A 13166-nucleotide genomic window follows, 5' to 3' on the forward strand; every position below is an offset into this window, starting at 1 on the left:
GTTCCAGTTTAGTAGGGCAAGTTGGGACAGTGGCGTGTTAGAACTGCTGTATCAGGGCAATGAGGTTCACAGGGTTTAAATCCCAGCAGGAGCCACTCACTGTGTAGTTTGAATGGTTTGACCTTATCCCAATAGAGTTTGAACCATTTATTTCAGATCAAATTATGTATGAGAATGGAATGGGGGTGGGGGGGGGTCATTGTAACAGACAAGCATTACATGGCAGTTCAGTGGTGTGGTGGTTAGGACTGCCACCTCTCAGAGAGTTGTACAGGGTTTTAAATCCTGGTAGACAGCTGCTCCTATGTAGCTTAAATGTTCTAGCTCAGTCTTTCTCAAACTTTGGTACACTGTGGCCCAATTTCTGACCTGAAAATCTCCTAAGGACTATCAAAACCCTCATACAAGCATAACATGAGACTCAAATATTTACCTTCATAGATCTCATCATAAACAGGGAATTTCAATGCAAATGTTTTTCCTTTCTGATACATTCACATTAATCAGTAAGTGTTTGTGGGGTCAGAAGTACATTAATGAGCCACTGCGATTAATTTTGTTAATTAGGCATCCGCAAAGTCACTTACATTTTCTTTTCTAATATTCATTTCTGTAAATGTACTTAGTGGCCCAGCAAAATCTTTACAAGTAACATTGATGTCTCTGAAGACACTGATAAATTCTTAAAATCAGGAGACGAGTGGCCTGGTAAATTTTTACGTAAGTCTCTCCAGTTAATCCAACACCAGTTACACTGGGACACCAGCTGTTTACATCAGACAAAATATGGGGACATGAGTTAAAACTTCTATTTTGTTACTCCTGAGACTTAAGATAATAACACCTAGACATCCATCTGTTCTCTACGCCGCTTATCACCTTTGGGGTCCCAGGGTGCTGAAGCCTATCCCAGCTGCCCTTGGTCAAGAGGTAGAGTACATCATAGACTGTTTGCCAATCTCAAGGCTAAAATAATAAAAAGTAATCAAGTATTTTACAGAAAATTAAAAGATTATTTTTATTCCCTGTGATTTTTATTTGTTCTAAATGGCCACACTTTGGGAAGCACTGTTCTAGCAAATGAAGGATAGGACACATTCTGGAAAAAACCCCACAGTGAACTGGAAGGTAAATAAACTACACCACACATGTAATCCCTGTTAGTGTGGTGGTCTGTCACGTACCAGCAAGATTGTTCTTGGCTCAAACCATTACAAAGGCGTTTCTCTGTGTAGCCTGCATGTTTTGGCTTCCTCCCATTGAAATCTGGATCAAGCTTAGTATCAGCAATCATGGACAGTGTAAAACCTACACAGGTATGCAATGCAATGCAGGACTGCCACCTGCCATGTCTTAGTCAGTGTGTCTTCTAAAATTTAAGACCTCTCATCAGTAATAAATAAATAAATAAATAAAAATCTGACTTTTTTATGGCCTTAATTTTCAAATGTGCAATTTCACCTCTTAAAGCCAATCCTATCATATTTGATACATGATTTTGTGAGACATCTCTCTAATGAAGATGATCAATAATTTCCTTAAAAACTTTATTTATCTGATAAATAATAAAATTGCCCCCTGTTGATTATCAATTGCCAGAAATGCCTAATGCATCAAATGTGATACAAAAAATATATTAATGTGAAATTATACAGTAATTTTGCTTTCTTTAGATTCTAGTAGAAGGCTTAATAAACATATAAGTTCCAACAAAAAAGAAGAGAGGATTGTCTGGCTTTTATTTGAGGGATCAGGCTTTAAAGGGTTAAGGCTATTTAAGACTTTACAAGGATCTGCGGGGACCCAGATAAAGTTTCATGGTATGAATACAAAGCAGGAAGACAGCAGGGGCAGAGTAAGATAAACTCCAATAAGAAGGTACACATAGAAAGAAAAAATGTCTTCTTCTGCGATTATATCGTTACTTCTTTTAAAATTACTTCAACAGCACTTCTGAGTTACTGGGACAAGTTTAGCAAAGTATAGAGCAGTCTCTCTCAGTCAAAGATTATCTTGACCATGTCTGCATGCCTAAATGTAGTGGTTGTTACCATATGATTGGTTGATTAGATCCTTGGTTAAACAAGTGTACCTAATAAAGTGGCAGGTAAGTGCAGTTTATTCCTCCATACCTTCCTGTAAATATACTGATGAGTGAAATGTTTCTCAAAATATTGGCTAATGCTTCAGATTAAACCAAAAAGACACAGTGACAATGCTGATGTCAGTAGTCCAACTGTGAACTCTTTCAACTCTGCTTGGCCATGTAGGCTGCATATAGGTCCTGAGTGACAGCCACCATGCACTGATGTACAGGATTAACTTCTGAGGTAAGCCTCTGTGCTTTAATTAACAGCCTTTGTGATAAGGAAACAAAAGCCAATTATTCTTAAACTCAAACACTGACACACAAAGCTAAGAGAACATACATTTTTTTTATTAAGAGTAAAAACTTAGTAATCAGGTAATTTAGAAGTGTGCATTGACAAGAGGATTCAATAAATATACATTCCTTCTATATTCTTTAAAGGTATATAAGATTTCAACATCATCATACTCTCTAGAAAGGCTCTAATGTGCACAGTTCATAAAGGCAGGGCATGCAAGCAGCGATCATGCCGAAGAATATAAAAAAAAACAGATAGATGACATTAAAAAGCGTTTACACTGAGCATACAGCAGTGCTTCATTCTGCTCTCTCTCCATCTGTATGGAAAAAGAACAACACATCTCTCACACAGTAAAAATGTTTAATTTGTCATTAATGTTGTGGGACAGACAGACAGCGTTCAACCAAAACATTCCTGCTATTTTTTTGCTTTTTTTGCTAGCAGATTGTAAACTGTTGTTGATCTTGAACCTTGGCATCTGTGAACTGTGTAGTCTGAAAATATGCCATTAAAGGTGTAGTCTAGTAGTCCCTGCTAACTGAAAAACAGTATCACTTTTATTTAAAATTACCAAAATACTTTTAGAATAGATAAACAAGTCATTCAGTAAATACCAGGAACCTAGAAATATCATAAATAATAGGAGCACCCTGTCCCCTCTTATTAAAACAATCATTGATTATAGCAGCGTAAGGTAGTAAATCTGACTCCAGACCAGCTGTCAGATAACAAGCGTTACAGTGTGGTGATGCAGTGCTTCACAAGAGAGTATGTGGTCAAGTTCTACAGCTTTATGTGGGAAAACATTGGAAAAATGTCTGTTTTTACCTCACTTCAGTGTTAGTTTATAGATGAATAGCACAGATACAGCAGCAACTACTCTCTTGTTTTTGCATGTTATGTTCATAATATATCATTGTTAATACATTATTACTACATTAATCTTGCTTTAAAAATTAATATAACAAATCCCCTTAATATAGTGTGAGTATAATAGTTGTTGTTTTCAAAAACAGCATTCTTCTGCTCACTTCATATCAGAAAATACTGATTCCAGTTCAAAAATCTCTCAAACTCCCATGCCTCTTTCTTTTAATTCACAAGGGTTGATATATAGACATATTTTTGGATCCATAGGTACTGTTGTTCAAGGCTGAATAATAATAATAATAAAAAAAATAAGTCTTGCAATGTTTTGCCTGCCTTTGTCCTCTAGATGGCAGAATTTTTCCATCACACCAAATGCCACAGTAAAATGTTTTTGACTTCTAATGCTGTTTAAGGGTTCAGCTACACGTGCAAGACCTGCTCATGTATGTATGCCAGAACTTCTTCATCTGTTCTGTTACTTTTTGATATAGCACAATAGAGCAGGCACATTTAATGAAAAGTAAAATACTTGTGGTGTCCAATGAAGCATCGTGAGATCTATTCCTCAACCATTATAGACCACGCAGAAGTAGGTATACTGCAGTCTTCATTGATTATACTGTTCATTTAGAGGTGGTTTTACTCTATAGAGACAAAAAGTAAATGGGTATACTCTGTATACCTGCTTATACTCGGCACTACACCACTAGTTGTAACCATGTCTAGTTGTAAGTCTGGTTACTATAGTAACTGACAGGGGCAAACATTGAGGAATGGCAGAAACAATAGCTATACACAGTAAAATATCCAAAGTGATTAATGTTGAGTGAACAAATTATATAACTATTATAACTATTATAGTAGAGCCAGCTGAAATATATCTGTATTTTTAATGGGAACATTTTCTGCCATCTTGAGATTTTTAGCTATGAGCATGTTATGTCAACTAAATGGCAATATGAAGTATTAAGATGGGCCACTCAACTCAAAAAGCTGTGAAACTTGTTACTTAAATATTTTTTGTTGTTTCCTCGTAATTGTTTTAAGAGTACATTGGAAATAGAAGGAATATAAAGAAAGTATGCAGCATTATCAGAGATGATGCAAATAAGAAGTCTCAAACTCTCAAACTCTGTTGTGATGGATGGATTTGCAGTGTCTCTCTAAATGGAGTTAGTTTTGAATATCTATGTTTCTGATTTTGAACAGTCTACATTGTACAACCAAACAGCAGAAGATTGTTCAAAAAATTTGTGTTAACTTAAAATCCAAAATAACAGTTTCAACTTTATTTTTCTGAGTTTATAGAGAATATTTTTAGCTTGAAGTAAACAGTACTCAATCATTTTATTTATTTTTTTTTAGTATTTTTTGTCACTGTACTCAAATTATTTAACAATCATCCCTTAATCTGCAGTGTTTTCCCAGAATACCTTTGGACACTTTTGCACCACGAGTGAAGTTATTGACTCAGTTAGAGAGGTCCCACCCTAAAAGGACAATCACAATATATAATGGAAGACTTATACTGAACATATTAGAAGGGGGCTTCCTAGTTGAGTGTGCACATTTCAGTTTTTTGTCACCTACATAGGCCAACCTTGAGTGGCATTAAAGTTCAAGTTTAAAGTATGTGATAGAAATATGGGAAAATTGCAGTGGAGGAAGGACATACAGCTTTATGAAAAATGCTTAAACATGTCGTTTTGAGTTTTTTTTTTAAACATAACTTAAGTGTATTAAATACTTTAAAGTGTAGTCTCACTGAAAAGGTGTTAACCCAAGTTAACCCAATACCTGCTTCCACTACTTAAAACCTTTGACATAATCAATTTCAACAAAACCTTTGAGTATTTTCAACTTGTTTGGTTTTTTAAGTGTATGAATTTGCATTATTTTCATTGGTAATGCAGTTGTTTAATCATTTTCCAGCTGATTCTTTCTTTTCCACATCACATAAGTAGTAGCATTTGTTTTGGACATTAGCATCTGCTGTTAAACATGTAATGCTTAGAATTCCTTGTTTCATGTTTTGGCTGTTTACTAAATCTTTGTCTTTGTAGGCCACCCTACATGATAGTTAAATTTTCATTTTCATCATTCTTAATGTAACAAATTCATAGTTTAAGCATTAAATGGTTCTTTCAGTAGAGTGACCTCAGTTTAAATCTTTGCTGATTTCATGTTAAAACACTTACAGTTACACCATACATGTTGTTTATAAGATCATATGTTGCCACTCTCTCTGGAAGTGACCTTCTGCCTCTGTGATTAATGGTTTCAGATTTTTTAAATACACCACTTCATTTTAAACCTACATACAAAAGGTTGCACACAGTAAATGGTGTGCAAAGTTCTTTAGTGCCATGCAATTATTAACCATGCAAATTAAAGTTCCATCAAGCACATGGATAAACAAGCCCCTGACAATCATGTATTTTTTTTTTTTTTTAGCTCATCTTCACATGGTAAAGGTGATGTATATATTCAGTCACAAGCATGACATTACAGACCAGTCTGTCCTTGAGGGTTAAACTGCTGCAGTTGCAACTGTCAGGCTCATTTAAAAATTCATTGCATTGATTTGTCTGACAGCACAGACCCTCTGGCCCCTTCTTCTAAATGTTCCTTCAGTATTTGTTCAATATGTCACAACATTGCATTTAGTAGAATACTATAGATAATCATTCACTTCTTTTACTTTTAGAATTGGACACTGAAATAGATATCAATAAGGTCCCTTTAGGATCAATATCCCCCTTTACTCAAGGGAGAAATCCCAACATTTGACTTAAACTAATGAAAGCTATTGGTTGTCAGTAGCAACTAATTGAAAATTCGGGCTTTAGTAGGTTAGTGTTATGTAATAAACAGAGTACAATGGTGACATCATGTAATCCAATTATGACTACCATAAAATGAAACATAAACCATCCTGCTGTGGAGAGATTTATGATGTTTCATGTCAGGGATTATGTAACCACTCTCTGTACAGCGTTTAAATCCTGGGATATTGATAAATAAAAGAGGACAGAATCAATATCTTTGGTGCCACTATTCCTCAACTGTGGGCTGGGGAAAAAATGCACTCATGGCAATATTTGCTCTTTTAGTGTGTTTCTGTTTGACTCCTAACTGCAAATTTTCAATAACAAATGAGAAGAACCAGTGCTATAATCCTGAACACACCAAATATGTCAAAGTTAGAAAAAAACCCATTAATTATTGTAACCTTTACTGAATGTTACATTATCTGTATATACTTCATCTTAAGATTTTGGATCGCTTCATGCTTCAATCTGCTGTGAAGCTTTATGGAGATACTTTCTTTTACTTCAACTGGCCTGACCTGAACCCCATAGAGAATCTATGAGGAAATGTAAAGAGGAAGATGAGAAACAGCAGACTCAACAATACAGAGGAGCTAAAGGCTGCTGTCAGAGCAACCTGGGCTTCATAACAACCCAGCAGTACCACAGACTGACTGCTTCCATGCCACGTTGCATAGATGCAGTAATTCATGAAAAAGGAGCTCCTACAATTACTGAGTGCTTTAAAGGGCATACTTCTCCAGAGGGTCAACATTTCTGCATTATAATTACTTCTTTTGGACTGATGCTTTGTGATATTCCAATATTTTGAGATAACAGATTTTTAATTCGTGTGAGGTGTAAGCTGTAATCATCAAGATTAAAATTTTTAAAAAGTCCTAAATATTTCACTTTGTCTGAGATGAATCTAGAATATATGGAAATTTAACTTTTTGAATTGAATTACAGAAAAAAATAAACTTTTTTCCAGATGTTAGATTTTTTTGAGATGCACCCGCTTATGTCAGCTGTGTTGTCTAAACCCTTACTTGATTTTTCCTAACAGTGAAATGAGTAACTAAATGTTGTTGGAGCTGCTTCCACAGTATCCTGTGAATCCTCCTTAAAAACAGGAATAATGAATTGTGTTGCTGATGGCCAAAGTTGCTTTAGAAGGTCACAAAGAAGCATTATTATAAATCTCAGCCAGTTATTCATCCAGCTCAAAACCCACACTAGAGGTTTAATGTTTAAGATTGGTTTTTGCCCAGAAAAACATCTGAAGAAATCAGTGCTGAATTGTTTTGTAGAAAAGTTTGCTGCTTTAATTTACTATTTTCAAGCAAATGATATGATGAATTTCTATTTAATAAGTGGATCCCATCTACAAACGTATCATTAATGGCCACCAGTCGGTGACCCCATTGGTAGGATAAATACTTTTGCTTGTATCAAAATCAGTGAAGAAAATCTCTACTTTCACTTGATTTCATAGTGCAGTAGACCTTTTACTGAAAGAGTATGGTCCCAGTTGATAGTTTTTTTGTTTTCTTTACAGCATGATGTTAATTTTGTTTATTATAATCATTTTAGGAGTAAAGAGATGACAAACAGGTTATTATTTTAGGCTGCGACTGTCGAGATGCTACCACAGTGACCAAGAATTTCTTGCCATAAAATAATCTAATGAAGCACATGTTCAGTCTTATGGTGGGTTAATTGTGATTTAAAGGCAAGTTTGTTGGCTCCCTCCAAACTAAGCATTTCAATTAACATAACAGTTGTAGGGAATCATTGTTGCACATTGCTAACACACCTAGTGCTAGTGTTAGCTGTTGGCTTAGCTGTTGCTAATGCTTCACTCCTATCCAGCTCAACACTCATCTTAATATGTTTACTTCTGACTCAATAATCTGAAATAAAAGAAATTAGCTGCCAAAATGGCAAAGCTAAGGAATCAAACTGTAGTTAAAATGGTTGACGCCATGGTGGCTACACCCACCTCTTGAATACATTCTGTGATGTAAATTATTTTCCCCACATAAGTGCTGAAGATGCTTTCAACTATTTACAGGTGGCCCAGGAGTTCCAACCCAAGTACAGAGGCAATAAGATAGCCACAGCAAAAAAAAAAAGCTGTGGTGAGCTTCTTTCATTATACTAGGGTTTGACTGTAATGCTTAATGTAGCTAGTGTAGCTAAATGTGCTGTAGGCCTGTACCCTCCCAACCCCGCTCCCTTTTAAAGGGTGATAAATAACGACTGCCAAAAACAGCTAAAGTGTCGTACAGTAATTAGGCAATCAATGAGATTTTATCAGTTCACTTTGGAGAACTCAACAAGAAGAGAAAATAGAGAAGTAGCCAAGTAGGTTATAATTTCAGTGTATGAGTTAGTATTCCTTACTATTTTGGTTTCATTCTTATAAAGTCCATCAAAAGTGCCAGACCACAGACCTGCCTTTACTTCTTTTCTTATTTCCTCCACCCATATTGTCAAGCTCTGTAGACTGCATTTTACGAAAATCTTCAGTGTTTCTTCAAAGTATTGATAACAAAATGCTACATGATCAAATGTCCAGGCCAGGTCTCTTGTTTCTGGAAGAGGGCACTCCTCCAAACATTGAGGAAATCATGATGCTTCATGGTCACGGGGATCCATTGTAGATCTCTCTGCTGCCACTGCTCTCCGCAGACTGACTCGGTGGAAACAGCGGATTATCATGGTGATTATCTTTGATTTGCACCTGTCTGTTGTCATGGTGACCCTGTTTTACTCGCCCTCTGTCTTGGTAACCGCCCATGACTGGCACCAATCCATTGGCCATTTCTTGGTCACTTATTTTGCTAAGTCTGTCCTCATGGTGCCTTGTTTTAACCGGCCTCTGTCTGTCATCTTTGAGACGGTTTCTCATTGGTGCAGGTCCGTTGTCGTGGTGACCTGTTCTGATAGGCACAGGTCCGTTGTCTATGTGGCTGGTTTTAATTGGTACCAGCCTGTTCATCTGATGCTTGTTGCAGACAGGGATCTTATTGGCCTGTAGTGAGCGGGTATAACGTGAATACCAGTCCCTTTCGAATGCAGCACGGAGCTGCTCCACCACTGTAGAGTTCCTCTCCTCGATGCCCTCTGGCTGACTGATGACCAGTCCAACTCCTGCATTAAAAGCAAACTCATTTCCCACCCAGTCAAGGTTACCTGTCAGCACACAGAGGGAGGAACACACATATTAGCTAAGTTTGAGTGAAAAATATACTTAAACATATCAGAGCCCACTATGGAAAAGATTTAAACTTGAAGAAAAAATATAAGATTCACTGACCATTGCTCTGCTTTCAATACATTGTGTAATGACCTGGCTCAGGTGGTCAAAACAAAGAAGGGAGACAATACCATGGCAAGTTTCAGATCTTTATTGTTCAAATGAAACCAAATTAACCATTTAAATCAAACAATTCCTCTAATTGAATCAAATTAGTCCAAATCAAATAATCAAGTCAGGCAGTTTACCGTTAAACTGATTTAAACCAAACTAAAGAGTCTGAAAAGCCAAATTAGCCAAAATTAAACCAAATTACCTAAAGTTGCTTAAAAATAGGAAAAATCAAATATTTAAAACATGAAATATGTAGGTCAGTAAAGTCAGTAGTGTTGGATGTGCATGCATGAAGATTATGTGTGTAAATGTTGTAAAGTGCAAACATAACTAAAGCTCAACCTAATCTAGCATAACTAAACCAAAGATGCATTGGATGCGTTGAGCAGTGTGAGTGTGGGCCAAAGGGGGGGACAAAGGAGGGGTCAAATGGGCTTCAGCACGGTTAGAATACGGCACGGTATGGATGGCCTAGTGTGAGTGCGCCCCCAATCTAACATAACTAAACCAAAGAGTGGTATACCTGTGGAGGCCAGGTCAGAGAGAGAGTGAATGTGTGACTGCAGGAGCTTAAATAACCTCAACGCTCTAAGCCCAGGTATGTGACATTACTCTAATCAAGGAGCTGCACTCACAGCCACAGGCTGGAGACACAGCCTGACAATGCCAAACATCACATGATGTCATGGACATTACAACTGTAATATCAATAACACTTTCATGATAGCTGGAGATTGACATGATTAGCTTAGCTAAGCATAAATGAAGTAGTAACAGCTATCTTGGCTCTTTCTGAACTTCAAAATTATGACTATCAGCACTTCTTAAGGTCACTAATGAATACCTTGTTTCTTGATTGATTAATCCAAACAGACAGTAATGTAAGAACAACAATCTGTGGTGTTGTCTTTAGGGGCTAAGTGCTATGTAAATGTTTTGAGTGCTTCCTGGAGTATAAAGTGGATTCACATACTCTTGTCTGACAAGTGGCCTCACTCACCTGAATAAAACTGTGGGTATAAGGCTGTAATTTGCTGTCAGATTTAGACCAAAATGTTTTCACCCATCAGCTATCTCCATGTTAGAATTTGTGAAGCTTCATATTGTAAGTGTTGCCCAACGTCTTACCATATTGTTTTGACAAAAAACAAAAACATGTCAATGTCAATTAAAAAAGGATTTCTACAAAGTAATATCAACTAAATTAAAATAAGTAATCTAAAATAAATAACTGCATAGATATTTATCCCCGTCCAGTCAGTATATAATAGATGCACCTAGGCTGCAATCACAGCACTCAGTCTGAGTGGATAGGTCTCAATCGGGCTTGCACATCTGGACACTGAGATTTTACTCTATTCTTCTTTACAAAACTGCTCAAGCTCTGTCAGGTTGCACAGGGATCAGGCATGAACAGCTTTTTACAAGTCCAGCCACAGACTGCTACAGCTACAGACTGTATAAGATTGCCCTCCAGGATTTTACTGTATTTTTCTACATTCATTTTACCCTCTGCCTTTACAAGCCTTTCAGGGCTGGCTGCCCAGAAGCATCCCCACAGCGTGATGCTGCCACCACTGTGTTTCAAAGTGGGGATGGTGTGTTTGTGGTGATGTACAGTGTGGGGTTTTTGTCAAACATAGAGTTGTGTCTGATGGCCAAAAAGCCCTATATTGGTTTCGTAAGGGGTTCTTCACTAGTTTTTAATATGGAGTCAGTTAGTGAGAAAGAAAACGGCACAGTGAGAGAAGGGCTCAGTCCCAAAAAAACCCTTGTCCCTACCGCTTTGCTCTACTTCTTTGTTTTATACCTTCATATCTAGAACTAGGGTGGCCTGTCCAGTTCTTGTTGGAATTGAGGGGTAGGGTGAAGTATTAGGGTTACATGGCCCTTTAAGATTTTCCAGAGGCCCACTCCAAACTGGTAAATATCCCAAAATGCCATGTGAATCCTCATCAAGATGTGAAATCAAACTAACAATCTAGTATCTTAATTCAATGTTGTTTCAATGCATTATGGTTCTTTCGATTTTGAACCATTTGTTGTGCATATTTATGTCAATGCTGTCGACGACCTTTGATGATTTATTAGGAGTTTGAAGGGCCGTTTTTGTAACTCTGTCACAAGGGGCACTGGAAATCAGGGGTAGGGGTAAAAGTTTGAGATGGAAGTGAGCCAAAGTGAACACATTACTTCCAAAATTTAATGTAAACAGCAGTTCATAGAAAATATGTGACTTTATTCAGACAACATAGTTGTTTGCTTGTTTGTTTTTCATGAGGAAAAATTACATTTTACTGTCAAAAATAACTATTAGTACTCAGTACATGAAGTAAACATTAAATAAATTACTTTTTACTATGATTTTTGAGTAGATTTTTTAGACTAGTAATTTTACTTCTACTTCAGTAAATTTTAATCAAAGTTGTTACTCTTGCTTGAGTAGAATATTTTTCTTTGATTTTACATAACTATTTATGCCACTTACTTTAGCAAATAAGATCATTAGATGCTGGTTGTTGTATCTACATTGTTTTTATCTGTTTTCTACAGGCTCCAGACTTTGTGCTAAGATAAGCTCATCTTCTCTTGGCCTTTGCTCCCTACTTTAAGCACATAGAAGTGCTATCCATCTTCTTGTCTTAATTTCCAAAAGAACCAATTGTAACTTCCAAACCCTGAACTTTTCCTTTAAGTAAACAGAAAATGAGATCCTCAGGAAATGAGCAGGAGCATGTAGGGAACATTTAGAAGCATGTATGACAGTCTAGTAGATGAGCTCACCTAAATAAATGGCCCGGTCTGTCACCATAAACCTGTTATGGTTTATTCCCTGGAGACTGCCGTCCCTCTGCACTCTGGGGCTGAAGAACTTCTGCACACATACAGACACTCACATTATTGCTCTGAGCATTGATAAAGTGTATCTACAGGGTAAAAAAAAAGTACACAGTGGCCTTGTACTTACAGCTTCCAGTGAGCAGTTGGCCTGCTCCATGCACAGACTCCTTAGGGACCAGATGAAGTTAAAAGTAAGTGGATGAGTCTTTTCCCAGCAACTTATCAGCAGACGGACTCGGACCTTTCTTAGGATCAGAGCCTCCCGGATAAGACCGTCGATACGAGACCAGTACCTTGGCACAGACACACACAAGAATGTGGGAACACAGCCAGAATGAAATGTACGCTCTAATCACTTCAACTCAAGTAAAGGAATCAAAGCTTTTGATGAAAAATGCTGGTCAAGTCACTCCATAAGGGGAAATTGTAACAGGAGTGGGATGATGCTAACCTGCGAGCGTTGCTGCTGAGGAGGGGCAGGTAGTCGATGATGGAGATATATATGAAGTGGCGAGCCTCCTGTATGACCCTAGAAATGGCTTCAAGATCACTGCTGCGATCTTTGGGGATGAAAACATCTGGAGAGCTCTGTCATTAGAACAGAAAAGAGCGCTTCAGAACAGCAGAATAACAATCATTATCATTAACATTACTACGTCAAAATTGCAATTTCAGCTTAAATTGCAGTGGGATGCTAAGAGCTGAACTGTGGAAGAACTGCTGAAAATAGCTGAAAAAGCACAAACATGGCTGAAAATAGCATAAAATAGCATAAAAGTAGCTGAAAATGTCCATCAATAGCTTAAAAAAAGGGAAAAAAATAGCTGAAAGTAGCCTAAAAATGGCCCAAGAAAGAAAATTACACCCAAAGGGATAACC

At 37.1% G+C, this 13166-nt stretch overlaps 1 protein-coding gene across 1 annotated transcript in view; it reads right to left on the minus strand.

Annotated features, from left to right (window-relative positions):
• Positions 1 to 7015: 7015 nt before the first annotated feature.
• Positions 7016 to 13166, minus strand: part of LOC121510738 (inactive phospholipase D5-like) — a 72167-nt gene continuing 66016 nt past the window's right edge. The window contains exons 7-10 of the mRNA XM_041788935.1: positions 12739 to 12875; positions 12415 to 12580; positions 12231 to 12321; positions 7016 to 9268 (exon numbers count right to left, since the gene is read on the minus strand). Of these exons, the coding sequence (XP_041644869.1) occupies positions 8718 to 9268; positions 12231 to 12321; positions 12415 to 12580; positions 12739 to 12875 (945 nt within the window). The 3' untranslated portion in view covers positions 7016 to 8717. The remainder of the gene's footprint in view (positions 9269 to 12230; positions 12322 to 12414; positions 12581 to 12738; positions 12876 to 13166) is intronic.

This window comes from Cheilinus undulatus, linkage group 6, assembly GCF_018320785.1.
Source record: "Cheilinus undulatus linkage group 6, ASM1832078v1, whole genome shotgun sequence".
In the NCBI taxonomy this organism is placed as follows: domain Eukaryota; kingdom Metazoa; phylum Chordata; class Actinopteri; order Labriformes; family Labridae; genus Cheilinus; species Cheilinus undulatus.